This window comes from Lactuca serriola, chromosome 7 (assembly GCF_051521515.1).
Source record: "Lactuca serriola cultivar US96UC23 chromosome 7, Lser_US96UC23_V15, whole genome shotgun sequence".
Classification (NCBI taxonomy): Eukaryota; Viridiplantae; Streptophyta; class Magnoliopsida; order Asterales; family Asteraceae; genus Lactuca; species Lactuca serriola.
In genome coordinates this window covers 82672419-82692001 of record NC_136414.1, presented here as the reverse complement: position 1 = coordinate 82692001, position 19583 = coordinate 82672419, and the positions used below count along the sequence as shown (strand labels likewise).

General features: G+C 33.9%; 2 protein-coding genes across 2 annotated transcripts; both read right to left on the bottom strand.

Annotated features, from left to right (window-relative positions):
• Positions 1–1582: 1582 nt before the first annotated feature.
• On the bottom strand, positions 1583–3853 carry LOC145064964 (Thioredoxin superfamily protein). The gene is made up of 7 exons (XM_079012322.1): positions 3744–3853; positions 3015–3077; positions 2668–2787; positions 2487–2565; positions 2328–2414; positions 2117–2176; positions 1583–1841 (listed from the first exon to the last, which is right to left on the bottom strand). The coding sequence occupies exons 2-7, from the start codon at positions 3068–3070 to the stop codon at positions 1764–1766; spliced, it is 480 nt and encodes a 159-aa protein (XP_078868448.1). The 5' UTR covers positions 3071–3077; positions 3744–3853; the 3' UTR covers positions 1583–1763.
• A 1007-nt stretch (positions 3854–4860) lies between these two features.
• On the bottom strand, positions 4861–10574 carry LOC145063447 (PA-domain containing subtilase family protein). Its single transcript, XM_079011054.1, has 11 exons — positions 10042–10574; positions 9571–9761; positions 9325–9469; positions 8789–9183; positions 8460–8555; positions 8068–8140; positions 7430–7715; positions 7017–7339; positions 6635–6902; positions 6265–6546; positions 4861–5666 (listed from the first exon to the last, which is right to left on the bottom strand). Exons 2-11 carry the CDS (start codon positions 9744–9746, stop codon positions 5260–5262), a joined length of 2451 nt encoding a protein of 816 aa, XP_078867180.1. The 5' UTR covers positions 9747–9761; positions 10042–10574; the 3' UTR covers positions 4861–5259.
• Positions 10575–19583: the final 9009 nt, after the last annotated feature.

Genomic DNA, 19583 nt, shown 5'->3' with positions numbered 1-19583 from the left:
GAATCATATCATCACATGGGCCATTAAATAATGTGTTAATTTTCTCATCAGATGATTCAAATTGGCTTTATGGATTTACATTATTTTATTACTTTGATAACTTGGTTGTGTCATTATTTATTTCAACCAGAAATAAATATAAAATTTTGTGTGATGTAAAAAGTACGACGTCGTGTAGTGTTCAAGATTCAACATGAAATTGACATGATATTGATGTGTTTGTTGCACTGTCGTTGTTTTGTAAAATTAAATTTGAAAAAAAAAACTAAATTTTATTTTATTTTATCATTTTTGTGATAATATCAAGAAAAGAAAATTTACCATTTAATAGACTGGAAATGTATCATCACATGGATTAAGAACAAGGAAAAAAATTCAAAAATTCTCATCGATTTCAAAATTTTCGAACACTCTTTGCTAAGAAAAAAGCCCTTTGAAAATAATACTTTAGTTTGAAATTACCAAAAAAAACAATTTACGAAATTGCTTTATGTCAGAAAATAAATTCCTAAAATCTAAGTGACTTTGAAAATGTTAACACGAATTCGAAATTCGAAATTTAATAAAGTTCTTTTCGAAATTCACCTTGTACTTGATTTCAAAAACCAACAGTTTTTTCTAGAAACTTAATTTCCAATTTTATTGGAAATTTACAGATCATCTTCAAAATATTTCATTTATGAAGAACCCTTTTGTCAAATTCCTATTAGTCATTTTGGCAAACCATGGTCATATGTTGATATTTCCATAATGCGTCGTTGCAATGTAAGATGTGTGTTTCTTTTATGGTTAACGTGGTACAAATGTCCATGATATCTTTAATGAGACTATCTATTCAACACGTGACTCTAGTTTATTTTCTTTGTATCTATCATTTTCTTTACCTTCATCTTCATTGTCAAAAAAAAAGTATAAAATTAAATTTAAAAATTCCTTATTTGAAAGAAATACGGAGAGGGAAAAGAAATACTTCATTCTTTGTTTTCAACTTATTGTTTTCAGAAATTCATTAATAAGATTCAGATTAATCCCTTCAATATTTATGACACTGATTCTGATGCTAATTATCAGAAGAAGAAAAAAAAAATTAAAATATTGTTAATTTTACCATGTCCACTTATTATAATAGATTCACATTAATCTATATGTTTATTTTCATAGTTTTTTTGTGTATACCAATGGAAAGTTAAGTTGGTGATCAAAGATCATTGCATCTTTTCCTTGACATTTTTTTTCAAGAATTCGAGGTTAGATCAAGAGTCCAGCCATAAACCAATGTATTCTTTTATAATATAAAAAATATATAACGGATACTATAATAAAGTTTAAACTCATAATGTTGATTAAACCTGATTAAAAGAATATCTGTAAAGTATAAAGTAATTATAACTCGTCCTGTAGTGGCACTTTGCGTTGATCTTATCTTACGAATATTATTTATAACTTACTTGAAAAAATCGAACCACTCTTTAACAAAATATAAAACCAATAATATTAACTACTCAATTGAGAATTTAATTATATGCCACGTAGAGTCATGGACACTTAAGAATTAATAGTACAAAAATAAACAGTTCAAAAATAAAACCAATAAAACATTTCTTGTAGTGTATATAGTAATTGCTAATATATATTACATGTAAACATGAATTTTAGTAAATAGAAAAATAGATAATATTAATATAAATTCTACCAAATTGAAGTTACAAGCAAACATAAAATCCTACTACAAAAAAACCCATAAAGCCAGGTGGCATGCCAGGTCACTTGTGACTAGACGACTGTATGTTGTGTCGTTTAAAAAACTCTCTAAATCCATATGCGCTCACATCATAGTTGTACTGAAAATTAAAAAAAATAAATAAATAAAATCTTATGAGTTCAGTATAGCCATATATATATTAAGCATGTGTGTATTTATTTATATAGACATGTGTGAGTGTGGGTGTATATATATAGGCCATGTGTATAGACATGTGTGTTTATACATACGATGTGTGTATATATTATATTATATTATATATATATATATATATATATATATATATATATATATATATATATATATATATATATATATATATATATATATATATATATAGTTTGAAAAACTCACAGGTAAAACTTTAACGGAGTACTTTGTAACATTTGGATCAACACCCCTTGTTTGATTTGCCTGCATCAAATGTAGGTAAAAATGTGACTAAATGCAAGAAGAACAAATTAATATGATTTTTTTTTTTTTTGTGTGATTATCCCTATTTTGAACGTTATTTATTTGAACAACTCAAAGAGTACACAAAGGAAGAAAAATATAGAAAACTTACTTGTTCTGGGCTATGAAACATTTCTATAAATGGATAATCCTTCTTTTGTCGTGTCATACAAAATCCAATATATTTTGGACATTCAACCTAATTAAAAAAATAAACAAATAAATAAATAAGGTTATCTTTTTTAACACAATGTTGAAAGAAGCAACTTACTCGCATAAATTTAATTTCTGGATAAAACTCAGCAGCAGCTTCCTCCAATACCTTGTCAAGATGTTTTGTATAATTACTCCTGAAAATATTAAAAAAAAAGATATTAATACAAACAGAATACAGAAAATAACAACCATAAAAGAAAGAAAAAAAAAAAGGATAATATATTATATTAAATTACTTGATGGTGAATGCAACAACCACACGGTGACCTTGATGTAGAAGATGAACAAATTCACGCTCTGAAGTAAAATGAAGAACCCTTGATGGCCCAAGATCCTTTGGGTATCCAGTATAATACCTTTCAACATTATAATGGCAAAATGGTAATTACAATAAACAACTTACTTTTCAAGAAAGAGAGTTTATCTGTAGTTGAGACACACCTTGTTTCTCATCTAAACTCTCATATGTATAAATTGTTTGTGGAGTTGAGAGAAAAGAATACAGATACAAATTTAATGAAATTGGAGAATACTTTTACCAAAAAAATAAACAAGTTTAATATGATAATAATTGAACACATACTTGCAGGTGGAACGAAGATTTAGCATCATGTTGTTAAAAAACGAGTGATCCTCCATCTATATCCTGAAAAATATCAAACACAATAATTGTAATTGTAGTTTAAAAGTGTAATGCAATCTTACTATATCCACTGTGTTGTGTACCTCTTTATAAATCCATTCTATGTATATAATTTAACTAGCATTTTATGTTTATTACATTCCCTTAACTCTATATCTCTATGATCTTAATCAACTAGTCATGTATATTAGGGCTATACATTATGTACTCTAACTAATGGTAGGTTCATCTTTGAGTTTAAAAATGGCGTTCTATTGTTTAGGTCTTTTTCAAGGTTTTGGTTGTTTAGCAATTAAATGTATATGTAATTGTTTAACTTCTAATTCGACTTTAAATCGCTCCCAACCATTTCTAGGGCTATACGTTATATACTCTAATTAATTGTTTGTTTAGCATCTTTCTGTAGCAAATAAACAAAATTGGAATCAATCAGTACTCAGTAGTATGTGCAAAATCCTAAATCCGCCTTTTTGTAACCTAATTTTACTCCGTAAACAAAACAAGATGTCGAGGGTCACTTTGTTTTAAACCCAGATTGGTCATTCAAGCTGCAATGTAATGCAGAGAAGTATTGATTTAAGAGTACACACAGATAAATAGAAATAGAGAAGCATTCAAAAATGTTAATCGATTCAGAAAGAGAGAAAAGATGGGTGCAATTAAACCTACCTGCAATCAATTCAAGCCGAAGGGAAGAGATTGTTCTACGATTTTTATGAATTTTTGTAGCTATCGAACGATCGGAGAGAAGGAGGAGCGTGTGGGCTGTTTTATCTCCTTTGTGGGTTGTATGATATCGTTTTGGGCCAGTATACAATTTACTTGTTGGGCTAGTATACAGTTTCCTGTTATGTGAACAAAATATGTGAAGTATTAGTTTTATTGGGCTTATTTTTGTTCAATTAGTTGTCATGGATAAATTTTCATAGGATTTAGTTGACTTGGGTTAAGTTATAACAAAAATGTAGTTAATTTAATTACATTAGTTAAGTGGTAGTTGTTTGATGTTTAAATGTGTTTTTAGTATTAAATGGTTTAATGAAATTTGATTAATTGACGAATGTTTATTATCCGGCCAATAACAAATGTTCAAGATTAAATTAACTTTCACAAAGTAATTATATGTAACTAATGACTTCGAGAGGAGCTTTAACTGGAAAATCATTTAAACATGAGTACGTGGTTTCGTGATCTCACTTAAAATTAACATATATGTGTTATTGTATTTTTAACAAAACCATTGAATATATTACTTATTAATTTCATGAACTAGATAGAGATATAGATGAGTGATTTCAATCGAATCATGAGACTAAAAGGTAATTGATGATTTTGAATGTTGTTAGCAAATTTATTACCATTAATTTGTGTTAATTAAGTAATTGCATACTAAATTCCGTTTTTTTATTGTTAAATCACAAATAGTACATTTGTTTCTTTAGTCAATTTGGTTTTTAGTTTTGTGTTACCAAATATCATTTGAATTTGTTTTAGAAATATCAGTTGCTTGTTAAATTTTTCTGATTTTAGTTTTAAACAAAATTAGTTTTCATTAGTTTAATCAACCCAAATCATTTTTAACTAACAATTACCTTATTAATTTGCTTTTAGGATAGAATAGTCCATATGGATATAATATTTGGTTCTACAACTGTATATAACTTTTATGGCCTCGTATACTTATAAATACAAGTATTCATCAACATCGTCACATCAAAAGGAATTTTGCTTAAACAAAAAAATAATGTAATTGGATACATCTACAATGAAAAAAACTAACTTGATGTTGGAAATCCGAATCATATAAGCTATTATAACAACCCCAAGCTTTTAGATCAAGAATAATACATAAATTCTACTACACGAAATACAAATCATTACATCTACTAAATGAAATACAAATATTACAACATCACTACACTAAACTTAATCATTATAACTCTAATAAAACACATCAAAATGACACTAGACAAAGTTGAGCTACTCAACCTCTCCTAGAAAATCCGTCAGACTCAACTCGATTACACCACAAATCCCCAAATTTCACAATTACGATTTCGCCTCCACCAATGCACAACCGAAGAGGCATAAAGTACAACCAAAGTTGCAATTGCAAGAAATGGCTCCAACAAAACTTAACAACATTGTACTTCCAACTTTTTTTTACAAACAATACAAACACAAACTACCGATCATAACCCATGGCCACAACGGGAATCCGAACCTTATGCCCTCGGTTTCCCTTCAACAAAACCTGCCCGAAACTGTAGGTCCCAGTGACTGACCGGACGGTTAGAGTAACCGTGAACTTACGGGTTGCACCCGGTTTGAGGGTCATGGCTCGAGGGCTCGTTTCAATGGCTACAGCTGGTGACATTCTAGCTGTGATTGTGTATGTCTCTTCTTCATCAACATTTGTGACTGTTCGTGTTATGGATTGAGTTCTTACGAGATGGGAAACAGCAATTGAGGGTGAGTTTAGATTGTACGGGTGGCCGAGTGTGTAGTTGCATGGCTGGTGTGTGTAGTTTTGGATTTCGTGCGAGTCGAGTCCGGGTGTTGTGCATAAGAACCCTAGATAATCTTGATAACCTTCAAGAAACAAAACCTTTTAACATTGGAATATGGAATTCGAGTATTTGAATTTGTAAATTTGTGAAAATGCTAAAAAAACACTATCGTTTTCAATGCCGATCAAATACGCTTTCTAAGGCTATTTTTGCAGAGAAGAACAGATATCGAGAGCGACTCCATGTCCTTCCTTTTTCCGCCTTTTTGGACGAGACAAAAAATTGCAATTTTTGTCTCATTGACATCTGTCTTAGTCCAAGTCCAATGCAAGCCAAACGCAGTATAATATTGACATGTCTTATTTTGTGCAAGAAATGGGCTTTAGGCCCATTTGTTACTCAGTACATGACAAAACAAGTTATACTGCGTTTGGCTTACATTGGACTTGGACTTGGACTAAGACTAAGACAGATGTCAATGAGACAAAAATTGCAATTTTTTGTCTCGTCCAAAAAGGCGGAAAAAGGAAGGACATGGAGTCGCTCTCGATATCTGTTCTTCTCTGCAAAAATAGCCTTAGAAAGCGTATTTGATCGGCTTTGAAAACGGTAGTGTTTTTTGGCATTTGCACAAATACGGTTAGTTGGCACCAACAACAAAAGTAAAATTACAAACAAACCTGCATCAAAAATGAGACCGGGATCCAAGGCGGCTCTAGGGTTGACATGGCCGCTGCCATAATCAAACGGGGTGGCTGGAACAAATGTCATGGTCTCAGAACCCGAATATTGTTGGGCTAGAATTGGTCTCTCGGCTCTATCAAGTGTATTTGATGTTGTCATTAAAGCCGACTTGATGGCAGCAGGGCTCCACCTAGGGTGCTTCTGCTTCACAAGGGCCGCAATCCCAGCTATATGTGGTGCAGCCATGCTAGTTCCCGATATCATAGCAAAGTGTTCTCCTACTCAAACCAATTCAATTAGGGTTTACTTATGTAATAAACAAATAAATGAAACTATTTTTAAAGTACAATGTGTTGAAGTCTTTACCTATGTAATTAGCCTCATCGGTTCCATTCGGGGACCAAGAAGCCCAAATCAAAGATCCGGGTGCTAAAATATCGGGTTTCAAAAGATCCGCATCTCGAAAGCTGTAATCTTTTATGTTTGGCCCTCGAGCTGAAAATAATGCCACCATTGGTGCTGATTTGTGAAGAATCGGCTCCAAACCATCTCCAATGGACCCCACTGCTTTAAAGCTCTTCACGCGCCCTGTCCAATCCCTTGAAGTTGAGACGTTGTAGTAGTCTATAAGGTCCTATAAATATAATTTGGTAGATTTTTCAAAGTAGAATGTTATTATAACAAATAAATTAATGAAACAAGTGCAATTTCTTTCATTTAGCGGAATTAAAAAAAAAATGTGAAGTACCATGGATTTGCTAACATCGGTGATGAGAATTCCAGGGATTCCAACAGGTACAGGATCAAATTTTGTTCCCGGAGATGTGTTTTCAACCGCAAGAACAAAACCAATTGCACCAAGTGTTTTTGCAGTTTGTGCGACTTTAGTCATTGATGCTGTTCCAATGACGAAATTGAAGGAATACCCACATAAAAGTATGTTTCCTTTTACCATATTTTTGTTTAAAACTTCGGGTTTTTGGCAATCAGATGTACTTGACTTTCCGGAAGAATCCAATAACACATCATTGGCTGCTACAAGGGTGTATTTTTGATTCAAACGTGTAGCAGCTGCATCGATTAGAGTATCATATTAGAAATAAATTATAGAATCTTACGTTCGTTTCTTTTAGTTACAATATTGTTGGGCCTTAAACTTACGTGACATGCCAATTCCGGCGAGGATCTTTCCGTTTCCAAGTGTCAAGTGGTTTTTATATCTCCGATCATCAACAGCTGCAGCTACAGATGCGATCCAAGGGCTGTAAGACACTAACGTTTTTGAAAAAGGGCCTCCGTTTCCGGCTGCTTGTGCGACAAAAACTCCCGATTTTACAGCTGAGAGAAGAACGGCGTCAAATGGGTTTAAAAAAGTGGTTCTGGTGGTGGCCGGAGGACTATTGGGCCCAACGGAGAGGTTCAGAATGTCGACACCGTCGTGAACTGCCTGTTATCGGATTATTTGGCATCAATACGATTGTCGGTTATAACTTATAATCAAATAAACGAAGATTGTCTTTTGTTATTTTGGATCAATATTACAAAAAGAATGAAATATTGATGATCGATTAGAGCGTTTTTGGTTTGTGATTTGTGAATTCCGATGGAATTTGATTTCCAGGTTCCATTCGATTGCCAATTGGTTGTCAAAATGGAGGGAATTCGATTCTATCAGATTTCTTCAAATTCCATGTTTGTTGGATTTCACGATTCCGATTGCCAGAAGGAATTCAATTCCATTTTTCCTTTCTTATATTAAAAGACCAAAATACCCTTTTATTCAAACAAAAAAACCAAACCTGCTCAATGGCAGCAACGACATCAGCAACGAAGCCTCCAAATAGCCTGTAGAGTGCCTTGTACACCGCAATCCTATTCAAATAGTGATTAACTTTTTTCAAACATCATGCTTTGTCTTTTGTTGCAAATAAATGATTAAATTCAAGAAATAGCATCATACTTTCATTGGGTTTTTTTTTTTTATTACAGCATCTTACTTTCATTTTTTTTCCTATCACAACATTGTACTCTGAAAAATCAACCATATTATATTATTATAGCAATGTCGTACAAATACAAAACAATTTTCATTGCTATAATTGGTTAGATTTTCAAAGAATCATGTCCTATTAAGAAAAAATAGGATGCAATAACACAAATAAATGAAAGGGAGTTAAATGATGATAAAAACCTAGCACGAGGAGCCATTCCACTTGCTTTTCCATATTCATATCCATGCACTCGCACCGGAATCCCATTATTTCCAGCAGCAATCGCCGCAGTGTGACTGTAAAAAAAAATATTAACACTTCAAAGAGAAATAAATAATAAGGGCATTTACGTCTTTTGCACAGACAGAAAGATCCTAAACAAGTCACGTCACTTCCCCCGTCCTGTAACGCCTTGTCAGTTGTTGTCTGATTGACATCAGTCTCAGTCATGTCCACCAAAATACAGTACAACTTGTTCTGTCATGTCATGTTAACAGATATATTTTAAACAATAGATAATCACACAAACCTTCCATGTCCATCACCATCCAACGGAGAAGCAAAATCAACGGAAGGATTAAACGCGCCAGAAACCGTAGCGGCTTTTGCAAAATGTTGAGCCCCAACGATCTTTCCATTACAAAAACTCCTCTTGGTATCAGGATCAACTTCACATTTCCCTCTATACCTCGGAAGTGGCCCATAAGGTTCGGAATCAGAATTCCGGAAGCTCGGATGATGCGGGAAAATCCCGGAATCCACAAATCCGATCACTATATCCTCTCCAGCCCTATCAAATCCGCCTCCAGTTGGCCAAACTCCAGTTGGAAGCCCCAAAAATTGAGGGGTGTGTGTTGTAAGTTTCCTCACTTTCCAATCTTGATCCACTGATTTCACACCAGGGGTTCGCCTTAGCGTTTCTGCCTACTAATATACGTATAAATGTATAAGAAAACACGATTGAAAATTGAAATTACCATATTGTTATGTATATATTTACAGATGTTCTTCGCTTTTTATCAAAAGTTATTAACATAAATGGAAGTAAAAAGTCCGGATTGTGACCTGTTCTGGAGAAATATGGACTGCGAAACCGTTGATGAGATGCTTGTAGCTGTAAAGTTTTGTGTATGTTTCGTCATCAAATAGTGATTCGAGAAGATTATCGTGTCTTGTTTCGAGGTGTTGGGAGTATGACGTCACCAAATCACTGAACATGGAGCACAGATTTTGAAAAAAAAAAGGTGATTAATTTCACACTTGAATGAGTAATAACGATAAATAAAGAAGATTTTAAGAACAATAAATAACCTTGTGACATCGAGTTTCTGATCGGATTCGACAGCAGTGGCTTCAAAACCATCAATGCCGCCTCTATAACTTATCACTGGATCTCCTTCGATTGTTACGATGTAAACTTCGGATTTTGTTATGATCAAAAGGGCGAATAAGATCGAAATTGTGAAGATATGCTCGACATTCATCATCGTCTCTAGGAAAATCTGTTTCCAAGAAAACAAAACTGTGAATTAAATCAAATGAAAGCACCCCATTTCCTTTTTGCTTGATTCAAATCGAATCACGTGATTCCTGAACTTGGAAACTTTTTAGTACAAACATTAGTTGGTAAACATTAATTCATATCTCCACCCACATTCACATGACAAAATCGTTAATCTTCGTTGACGAAAACACAAAATTAAATTAAGAAACGGACACATTCAGAACGATTATGCTGTCGGTTTTAAAGAATTGAAAGATAGAGTGAGATGAGACGCATACCAGTTTGATTCAATATGCAACACACCCTTTGAATTACATGCGATCCTTGGGTTTTATACGCACAAAAACATCACAATGTGTAGAAGAAAGGAATAAAAAGAACGATTTTGTGAACTTCACTTCTTGAATCAACACTAAAACTCAAAACCCAGAAAAGATTAACCCGAAAAAGTTGACAACTTTACTCACATTGATCCAAGAAAGGAATCAAATGAAAACCCCAGTACAGTCTTTAGGGATCTACAGTAAGTGGGTAAGTAGCAAACTTGAGTTGTTTTCAGAAACAAGTGAAATGAACAGCTACATTACTGACTAATCATGAAGTAGAGTAAAATCGAAATTAAATGATGGGGAAATTTGGCAATGAGAGCATATTTGGGATGAAGGGATGAGTGTAGATAGAGCAAAGGACAGTGTGTGTGAATGTGTGTTCGAGAGGTGGTGGTGGTGGTGGTGGTGGTTAGGGTTTTTCACTTTTTGGGAAGGCGCCAGACAAGGTAGCGAACCAAGGTGGAGTCGTGTTGACAAGTGAGTCTTTGTATGTATGTACCTTCATTTTATTCTAAAAATGTTAACAATAAATAAAACTATTAATAATTTATGATTTTATTAAGGGCCGGATTTAATGGCATGAAATTCACTTAATCTGACATGCATTTTTGGTTCAGCTCTAATTTATTTATTTTATTTTTATAAAGTTTGCTTCTTTAACTTGAAGATCCCTTATAATTGCCACCAGGACTGTTTCATTGTGTTTGGAAACGAACCAAAATTTTGAGCCTTCTTGTCAAATCTGGAAAACTGAAAACTCAAATTCGTTCCAACAATCCAACTTGATTCACTAATTGTATATTGTAATTTGTTGTAATCAATGAACAATGGAATAAAAAATCAGATAAATGAAAAAAAATAAGAACCGAAAAGTATTTACTCATGGAATAAAAAATCAAATAAAAAAAGATTCATTCTCGTTTGAATCTGCTAAAGAACAAGAGATGTTGTATAGTTAGACAATTCAGAAACGATTTTGATCGAACATGGTCGCTACCAATCTGCCTTCAATCGGGATTTTTAAAGCAAACATAATTTTGATCGAAAAAAAAAGTAAATTCCGATTATATTCCAATTCCACAAACCAAAGCCAATAACCCTAATCAGCTTTAAGTATTAACTCTAATTAGATAATCAAATAACAACATGACAGATAATGGAAAAATAAAAAGTGAAAAGTGAAAAAAACTGCAAATATATTACCGTTTCAGTGATACTATGAGTCTGTGACAACCTTCGATGGAGAATGAAGAAGCCGAGAATGGAGAAGGAAGAAGAAGAAGAACATCATGTAACGTATTTTAGCGGTTCACACTTCAGAGTGTTCAAGCCGAGAATGGAGAAGGAAGAAGAAGACCGGTAATCGTTTCTTGTACAATAAGAAGAACATAAATTCTTTTAATGCGTTAAACATGCAACGATTTTAGAAAAGGCGTGCAAGGAATTCAATTTTTTTTAAGAACAACCAAATGGAATATGGACAAGGTAATCGAAACATGGGTTTAAGTGGGGGCCCTAAGCCCTATCTTTGTTTATCTACACATAAGACCGACCCTGATTGCTACTGATTAAGTAGCTGCTTACCAGTTGCATTATAATTATCGCTAGGTGTGTAAGTGAGTCGAGCTACTCGTGATTTACTCGAGATTGACTCGTTAAAAACTCGACTTGAGCTCGAGTTAAACGAGCCCGAACCGAGCTCGAGCTCAACATAGGGCTCATTTATTAAACGAACTCGAGCCCAAGTTTCTCTTACCGAGTTCGATTGGGCCCGCGAACCTAAATGAGCCTATATATTATAATATAAAATTGTTTTTTACTTTATATGCTACATTTTGCTAATAAAGTAATAAGCTTTCTTAATATCTTTTATTTGGCCCATTCACTTAATTTTTTTCCAATTCAATTTTTAGAGCATACATTCACAAGCACAACATCTAGCCATCTAGGGTTTTGTATTAAGTAGTGAAGTTGCATAGAAGAAATTTTTGTTTATTTCTAGTTGCTTTTTAATTTGGAAGCTTAACTATTATTTTTGTAATTTGAGCTTTTACGCTTTATGTTCTTATGTTTGGTTATATTTTATAAACATTAAACCAATGGAAATATGGAATGTATGAATATATGTTTTGATGTTGGATTATTCACCTGAATGTTTGATAAACAATCAAATGAGCCCAAAAAACACAAACGAGCTCGAGTCGATCCTATGCTCATTTAGGCTCACATAATAAACAAAACGAGCCCGAGCTTAGACGAGCTCGAGTATTTTATTTTTCCCACGAGCCGAGCTCGAGCTCGAGCCCATATGAATATAAACGAGCTCGATCTGAGCTTGGGTATGTTCGGGCTTGGCTCGACTAATTTACACCCCTAATTGTCGCTAAAAATTTGTTGAGTGTGTCTATACAATGAAATGTGGAAAGAGTGAAACCAGGGCAGGCATCGGGTGTGTAACCCCATAGTGTATGTATCCTGAAGGGCCTGAAAAATTAATATGTCAGTAATTCGTTGTTAATTTGTCACTAATTTGTTGCTAATATGTTGTTAATACGTCACCATTTTGTTTCTAATATGTCGCTATCAGTGCTAATCTGTCATTATTTGTTGCTTATTCTTCACTAATCCGAAAATTTATGGGCCAATTTTTACTTTTCTCAAAGGCCTTCAAAATCAACAAAACGGTTATGAGTGAATTGAGACTTTTATCACCTTTATGCAAAAACATCCAAATCAAACATCATGTTTGTAAGTTTGTAAATCCATTGATTTCGAATTAGAGGGTTTATACAATCTCATTTTTTAACCACCTGTTGCATGTAATAGTTTCGATAACAGTTTGAAGTTTGAAGAATCTAAACTTCGTTTGTAAGTTGTTATAATATTCAATTTCGTGTTTGCATCATGTTTGATTTCATTAATAACGAAGCTTTTTATCCTGTGAGTCGACAAATCCTCAGTTGAAAATCATGGGGAAACACTTTAGTTCCTAGATCTAGACTATCTACTATTTATGCTCTACTTCATGATGTTTCATATTTATGTACATGTTATTCTTATGAAAAATTATTGGTGTTTTATGATTCGAGAACAATAGATGTTTTAGACTTTCGAAGAAAGGGTGTGATGTGATTATGGGATCTTCCATTTATCAGTTATGGTGCAACTATGAACTTGATATGGAGTCGGTGACAAATCAGTTTTGTGGATTTAGATCTCACTCTTCAGCATCAGAGAATCACAAGCCTTGGTTCTAAGAAGATATTTACTATAAAGATTTCATTGCTTGTATTCAAAGATCACATGCACTTCATATTTTCATGTAACATCCCAATAATATAAAGTAAAATTTTCATTTTTCAGTTACCAAAACCAATCAACTATTGGTTCAAAAGGCAATCAGAATAAAATATGTTTTCAAACATCATAATAAAAATCAGAAATCAACAATGTGGAAAAAATCTCCAAGGGATGCAGTGCGATAAAGTCGGGCCCTTCTCTTTAGAACCGAAAGTACCTGAAAATTTTAAACACAAAACTGTAAGCACAAAGCTTAGTAAGTTTCCCAAAATACCATATATTATACATGTAACGTGTCTATTCCAACCCATAGTGAAAGCTCTGGGAAAAATCATAGTCTGACAATCAGCTAGTGCCATGGGCCAAATCATGGTCTTTCGTTGCAAATCCATGGGCTAAATCTTGGTCTTATATACAAGTATCAGGGTCCGAATCCTGGTCTTCCATGCAAATGCCATGGGCCAGATCCTGGTATTTCACACAAATGTCAGGGGCCAAATCCTAGTCTTCCATGTAAGTATCACAAAGACATGGCATCCTACATATTATAGTCTAGCCTCCTTCTTTAACAATATGCACCAAAACCACTTAATAAGCTCCCAAATAACACATACACCAATGCTGAAACTCTGTCTCGCCCTGGCGACAGAACAGAAAGGCGGTCCCGACCTAATACCCTCACTGTAGATAGTCAACACTCCCCCACTAGGGTCTCAAACCGGCTCAACCAATCCGTACCCAAAATCACACAGACATCTCCCATCGCAATAGGGATAAGATCTATCGGATAACCAACACCGAAGATCTTTAACACATAAACCCAGTATATATCAGTAGCGGAGACCGGACACTCATCAAGTATAAAGACTCTCAAAGGCCTGCTCAAAGTCTCTCACGTAATACTAAAATCACAATAAAAAGATGATGACACAAAAGATCGACTCGCAACCAAGTCAAAAAGCATAAGCTCAAGTACAAAATTCACAAAAAAAGTACCTACACAATCAATAATATAAGCACCATAAATAAATCAGCATAGTAATAAAGAACACATACTAGCCATGACGTCTGGAGCTGCTCGAGTCTTCTGTGCTATCAACTAAAATGCTCTCCCCTGAGCCCTCGGTGCCTCGACTTTCCTCTGTCAGCCATCAGTAATACGCAGAGTCCTGGGGGTCAGAGTCTGAACCCCCTAGATGCAAGTTGAGGACACTCGGCCCTCATATGACCCGTCTGGCTGCAATTGAAACAAATTTGAAATCCCTTGGGGCAATCCCTAACCAAATGCCCCTCTTTGCCACACAGGTAGCAGGCCATTCCTGATCGATAGGGTCCCTCATATCCCTTGCCGCACTTCCCACAAGTGCGTCCCTTATGGCCTCCAACTCTCTGGTCTATTGACTTGGGCCGCTTAGTCGTTGGCTGCGACTATATTGGCCTCCTATCTCTCACCTGGGTCTCCTTCTCCTCCCTAGCTTGGGTCTCCAGCTCAATCTCTCTCCTCCTGTAATTGGTTTGTAGCTCAGCCAATGTCTGATATGTAGTGTTCACCACAAACTCATGGATATCCCTCCTCAAAATACTCAAATACCGACTCACACGTGCATGTTCAGTATACATGTGCCTAGGGAAAAACAAGGCCCTCTCATGAAACATCCGGGTGATCTCAGTCACCGTCTTTATCTTCTGCTTGAGAGATAGGAACTCCTGGGACAACCTTTCTCTCTCTCTCTCTCTCTCTCTCTCTCTCTCTCTTTCTCTCTCTTAACCACTAGAACAAACTCATCTCTGAACATCTCAATAAACCCATCCCAGGTCACTGCAGAACATTCTACAATAGTATAATCAGCTGTCACAAACTTCCACCAATCCTTCGCTCTAAAGCAAAGCAGGTTCAGTACGAAATGAACCCTCAGATTCTCCAGACAGGAGCAAGTGTAAAAACATCCCTCAATATCAGAGATCCATCTCATAGCCGTGATCATATCATGGGTCCCATAAAACTCAGGTGGCTTTATGTTGTTGAACTCTCGGTACCACTGATGGGTTTTGAGCATAACAAACAATCCCTATGTGTTCATGCAACCCTAGTTTTCTTGGATCTATGTTTTCTCTAATTAAACATCAAAAGGAAAACCCTAGGAGGTATATACTATTTTCGAAATCTATAACAAAAGATAGTAAATATACATTTAATTGTTATGTAGTAATAACAATGCGAATCCAAGACTTATTGAAACTTGAGAGCAAGTGTCCCAAGTGTAACACCTCTAATGGTTAACACCCAAACTAAGCAAGAGGATGAGAGAAGAGAGATGAGGAGAAGGCTTGAGAAATTCGGCTATTCTTCTAGGGTTAAGAGTGGCCGAAAATGTGAAGCCCTATGGGTCTATTTATAGTGCAAATAGGATACACTGGACAACCCTAATTTAAATAAAATATTATTAATTCAAATTGGTAATTATCCACCTCCTTAATTATCTACTTAGGATAATATAAAACCCTAATTATCCTTAAGCAAAACCGTCCACCACCTTCTAGGAAGGTTCTGGAACCTCTTGCTCAACTATTGAACAATTGCACTTTAGTCCCTGCACTTTCGATTAATTCTTTTAATCCCGAAATTAATTCCAATTAATTTATGATTAAATATTAATTAAATAATATGATTTCTAATTAATATATTATTTTCATAATACATTAATAAATCATAGTGATTAACAATAGGTTTACTCTTGATTAGTTATTGAAACTTTTCAAGATCTTTAACACTCCCACTGACCTCTTGAAATATAAGATTCTCTTGTCAAGAAACATTCCTTGACAAACAAATATTCAAGAGTTAGTGTGAGATCCTATCAAGACAACACTTCATGTAATTGGTATTAGTTGATCTTTGTTTGTCCAAAACATCACAACTTACTAATTTCAAATGTGCAATAGTAAGAAACATTTCAACTTCACATGTCATGATGTGTTATAAACCTACTTAAGATTATGTCACTCAAGGCACAATCTTGGGGTATGACTCTAAGACTCGATATTGGAATGAAGTATGATTCATCTATTTGATTTAACCATTTCAACAATTCACAATTCCTCTTCTTAGCTATACAAATGCACCAAGGTGTCCTTAGAGGATCAATTGTGACATGGTTCCATAATCAATATAATGATCATAAAACATGATACTAAAGTATTCTCCTTTCCTTTCAGATTGGAGAAACTTTTTTTTTTATCTTTATGCCTAATTTGATTCTTCTTATTCGTTCTGCTATACTTTGAATCTTTTCAATGTATCAAAATTACACTTAACCTTATAAGCATAACCATATTTACCGAACCATCGGTAAATCATGATGAATAGCCTTTATCATTCTTTGTGGTGGATCTGACCAGTTCAGATCAATGTGTACAAGATCTTTTTATCTTTCACTTGACTTACATACTCATGTAAACAAGGAATTAGTCCTAGTTTCCCAAGTATCAAGATTTTTATACATCACATGATTCAAGTCATATGATTCTAGGTTTCTGTCCAATTGAAACTTGGGCGATGAGAATCTTTCCTTACTTAAAAGATTACGACACTACCACAACTGATATATCTAAGAATCGAATCATTTTCAACATTGCTATTAATGAAACACATATAAACAACAATTTTCACAAATGTCATTGCAAGGAAACATAAAATAAGACAAAATCAAAATTTTCTTTATTTATAAAATTGCGGAAAAACTTTTCCTTACAATAAAATTCAAATGAAAACTATGTTACTAAATATTCCCAAGCAATCTATCATAACTCCTAAGCAGCAGCTCAAAAATCTGATCATCGAACCATGCGATCGAAGTCCATCTCTTCGCAACCAGACTCAACTTACTATTTCCTTTAAGCTTCCTTTCCTTTCTTCGATCCTATAAAACATCAAAATGCAATCTTATCACATCATGTATTAAGAATATAAAAATAGGAACTTAATAGAGTTAGGTAGTAGACTTACCTGGAGTAGAACCATACAATTTGATTTTACCCTCTCTTAGATCTCTTAGGTAGTCAGGACAACTTTGCTTCTAGTGTCCCTTCAAATGGCAGTAGAAACAAGTGTACTCTTTGGCATTCGCATATGAAACTATCTCAGAACTATCTTTTCTCTTATGGTCAAATCTTTTGGCCATGGCCAATTCCTTTCCCTTAGGAAAATGAATAATTTATGGGATGTCTATGTCATTGCCTATGTCCATGGCAATTTGGGATGTAGATCTTCTAATCAAATTCGCTTGACCAATGTGCCAAATCATTGTTGATTCAGTAGCAATTAGCAAATATGTAAGATCAAAAAGGGTCATGTTGTGATCTGTCAAATAGTAGTCTTTAACAAACTAACCATACGACTCGGGAAGTGATTGAAGAACCAAGTCAACAACCATCTTCCTTGGGAAAACGACACCTAACGTTCCTAGCCTGTCAATATGCAACTTCATCTCCAAGACGTGAGTACATACATACTTTCCATCTTCGTGTTTATTGGCCAATAGGGCTTGAGTGACCTTGAAATTTTCAAGTCAACGAAAATGCGGGTCAGGGAGATTTATTTGAGGAGGTGGAGGAAATGAAGTATGATTTCTAGTTCCTCGATCGAAACGTAGAACATCATCTTCATGAGGAAAGCTTTTTCCAAAAAGATAAGGAAGACCATAGTTGTCAAAATTAGACATCTACACGGGGAGAAATTCAAGTAAGTTGATTTAATCCTTAATATAGCACCCAAATGAAATATTAAGGCTATGATCCAACACAATAATTCACAATTCGAAAGAGGGATGTCGTAATGCAATTGCAAATTATTTGAAGGTAGGTAAAAGACGATTTACCAATTCCACCATGAAAACGAATATTTTAAACGAATTAGGTTTTAAATGAAATTCCTAGATCTTTTGAGATTTATTGAATTTTTCAATGGCATGTTTAATCTCGATTATGCCCTTCAAGTTTGTGACTGGGATACCGGGGATCACAAACAATGTGTGAATAACCATGCAAATTAGCTTGGTACTCTCGATGTCATTAATCACCTAATCAATGTGTCATTTAACCACACACGCTCCAACGATCAATGATAATTCACGAGCTACCCATTGTCATCCTTCATTCATCCATATTAGTGTGCCGGTTAACCACACACGCTATACTAACGACTAATAAGGTGCAATGTGCAATTTCATGGGTTAGCATCAAATTTACATTTTTCCTAAAGTATCTAAGATTGGGAATTTATAAAAGGTTTATTTACTTTATATTCTCATTATACTTTTAATGAGGATTTAAATGTCCTATCAAACCCGTTCGGCTGACGACCATCTACTAGTCAAGAGTACGGTGAGTAACAATGGATACCCAATGACGGTCATTTTACAGGCCGCTTCCTTAAACACCCCTTATAGACCAGCTTCATGAATGAGGCATACTAACGATAAGACTAACTTTTAACTTATACATATATAATATAATAGACTTTTAATTTTATATAGTATAAGGATGTATTTTATACATTTAAAATACTAGGTGGTTTAAACTATTAATTAGACTTTTAATTTAATTAAATTTAAAACATATTATTATGGGTTTATTAATTCTCTTTTTTAATTAAATACTTAATTAATTTAATAAACTCTATAAGGGTGTAACTTGAACTATTCAAAACATCAAGGTTCTACATTTAAGATTTCACAATTAGTGTTTTTTAATTAAATTTTAAGTTATAAAACCAAGAGGTGCATTTTGAACCTTTTCAAATTACTAGGGTTTTAGAATTAAATATTTCAAATTAAAACCTTTTAATTAAACTTTTCAAATTACAAAACTTGAGGGAAAGCTTTGAAACTCTTCAAAACCTCTTGAATTCCATAATTTAAGGAGTTAATATTTCATGAATACGACTTTTCATATTCCATAACTTGAGGACAAGTTATGAAACTCTTCAAGAAACATTTAGATCAAATTTAAACTAATAAAATAATCATATAACTTTATCTTTTACCAATTTGACCTAATCTTAACTCATATAGCAAAATGATTCAAATTCTACAAATAATTAGTTTTTTCACAAAATCAAGTAATTATCTTAAAATTTGATAATCATTATTTAATTGGATGAGGATAAACACTACCATATAAGAAAAATCGGA

What these genes read in the sequence shown, in the direction of transcription:
- LOC145063447 (XM_079011054.1), bottom strand. Translation starts at nt 9,746, where the DNA reads ATGATGAATGTCGAGCATATCTTCACAATTTCGATCTTATTCGCCCTT. An exon ending in TCCATATTTCTCCAGAACAG is followed by an intron (nt 9,184 to 9,324) that starts GTCACAATCCGG and finishes GTATATTAGTAG; the next exon opens with GCAGAAACGCTAAGGCGAAC. An exon ending in CGGTCTCATTTTTGATGCAG is followed by an intron (nt 5,667 to 6,264) that starts GTTTGTTTGTAA and finishes TGTTTCTTGAAG; the next exon opens with GTTATCAAGATTATCTAGGG.
- LOC145064964 (XM_079012322.1), bottom strand. Translation starts at nt 3,070, where the DNA reads ATGGAGGATCACTCGTTTTTTAACAACATGATGCTAAATCTTCGTTCC. An exon ending in AATCTTCGTTCCACCTGCAA is followed by an intron (nt 2,788 to 3,014) that starts GTATGTGTTCAA and finishes TAATGTTGAAAG; the next exon opens with GTATTATACTGGATACCCAA. An exon ending in ACTCCGTTAAAGTTTTACCT is followed by an intron (nt 1,842 to 2,116) that starts GTGAGTTTTTCA and finishes TTTAATTTTCAG; the next exon opens with TACAACTATGATGTGAGCGC.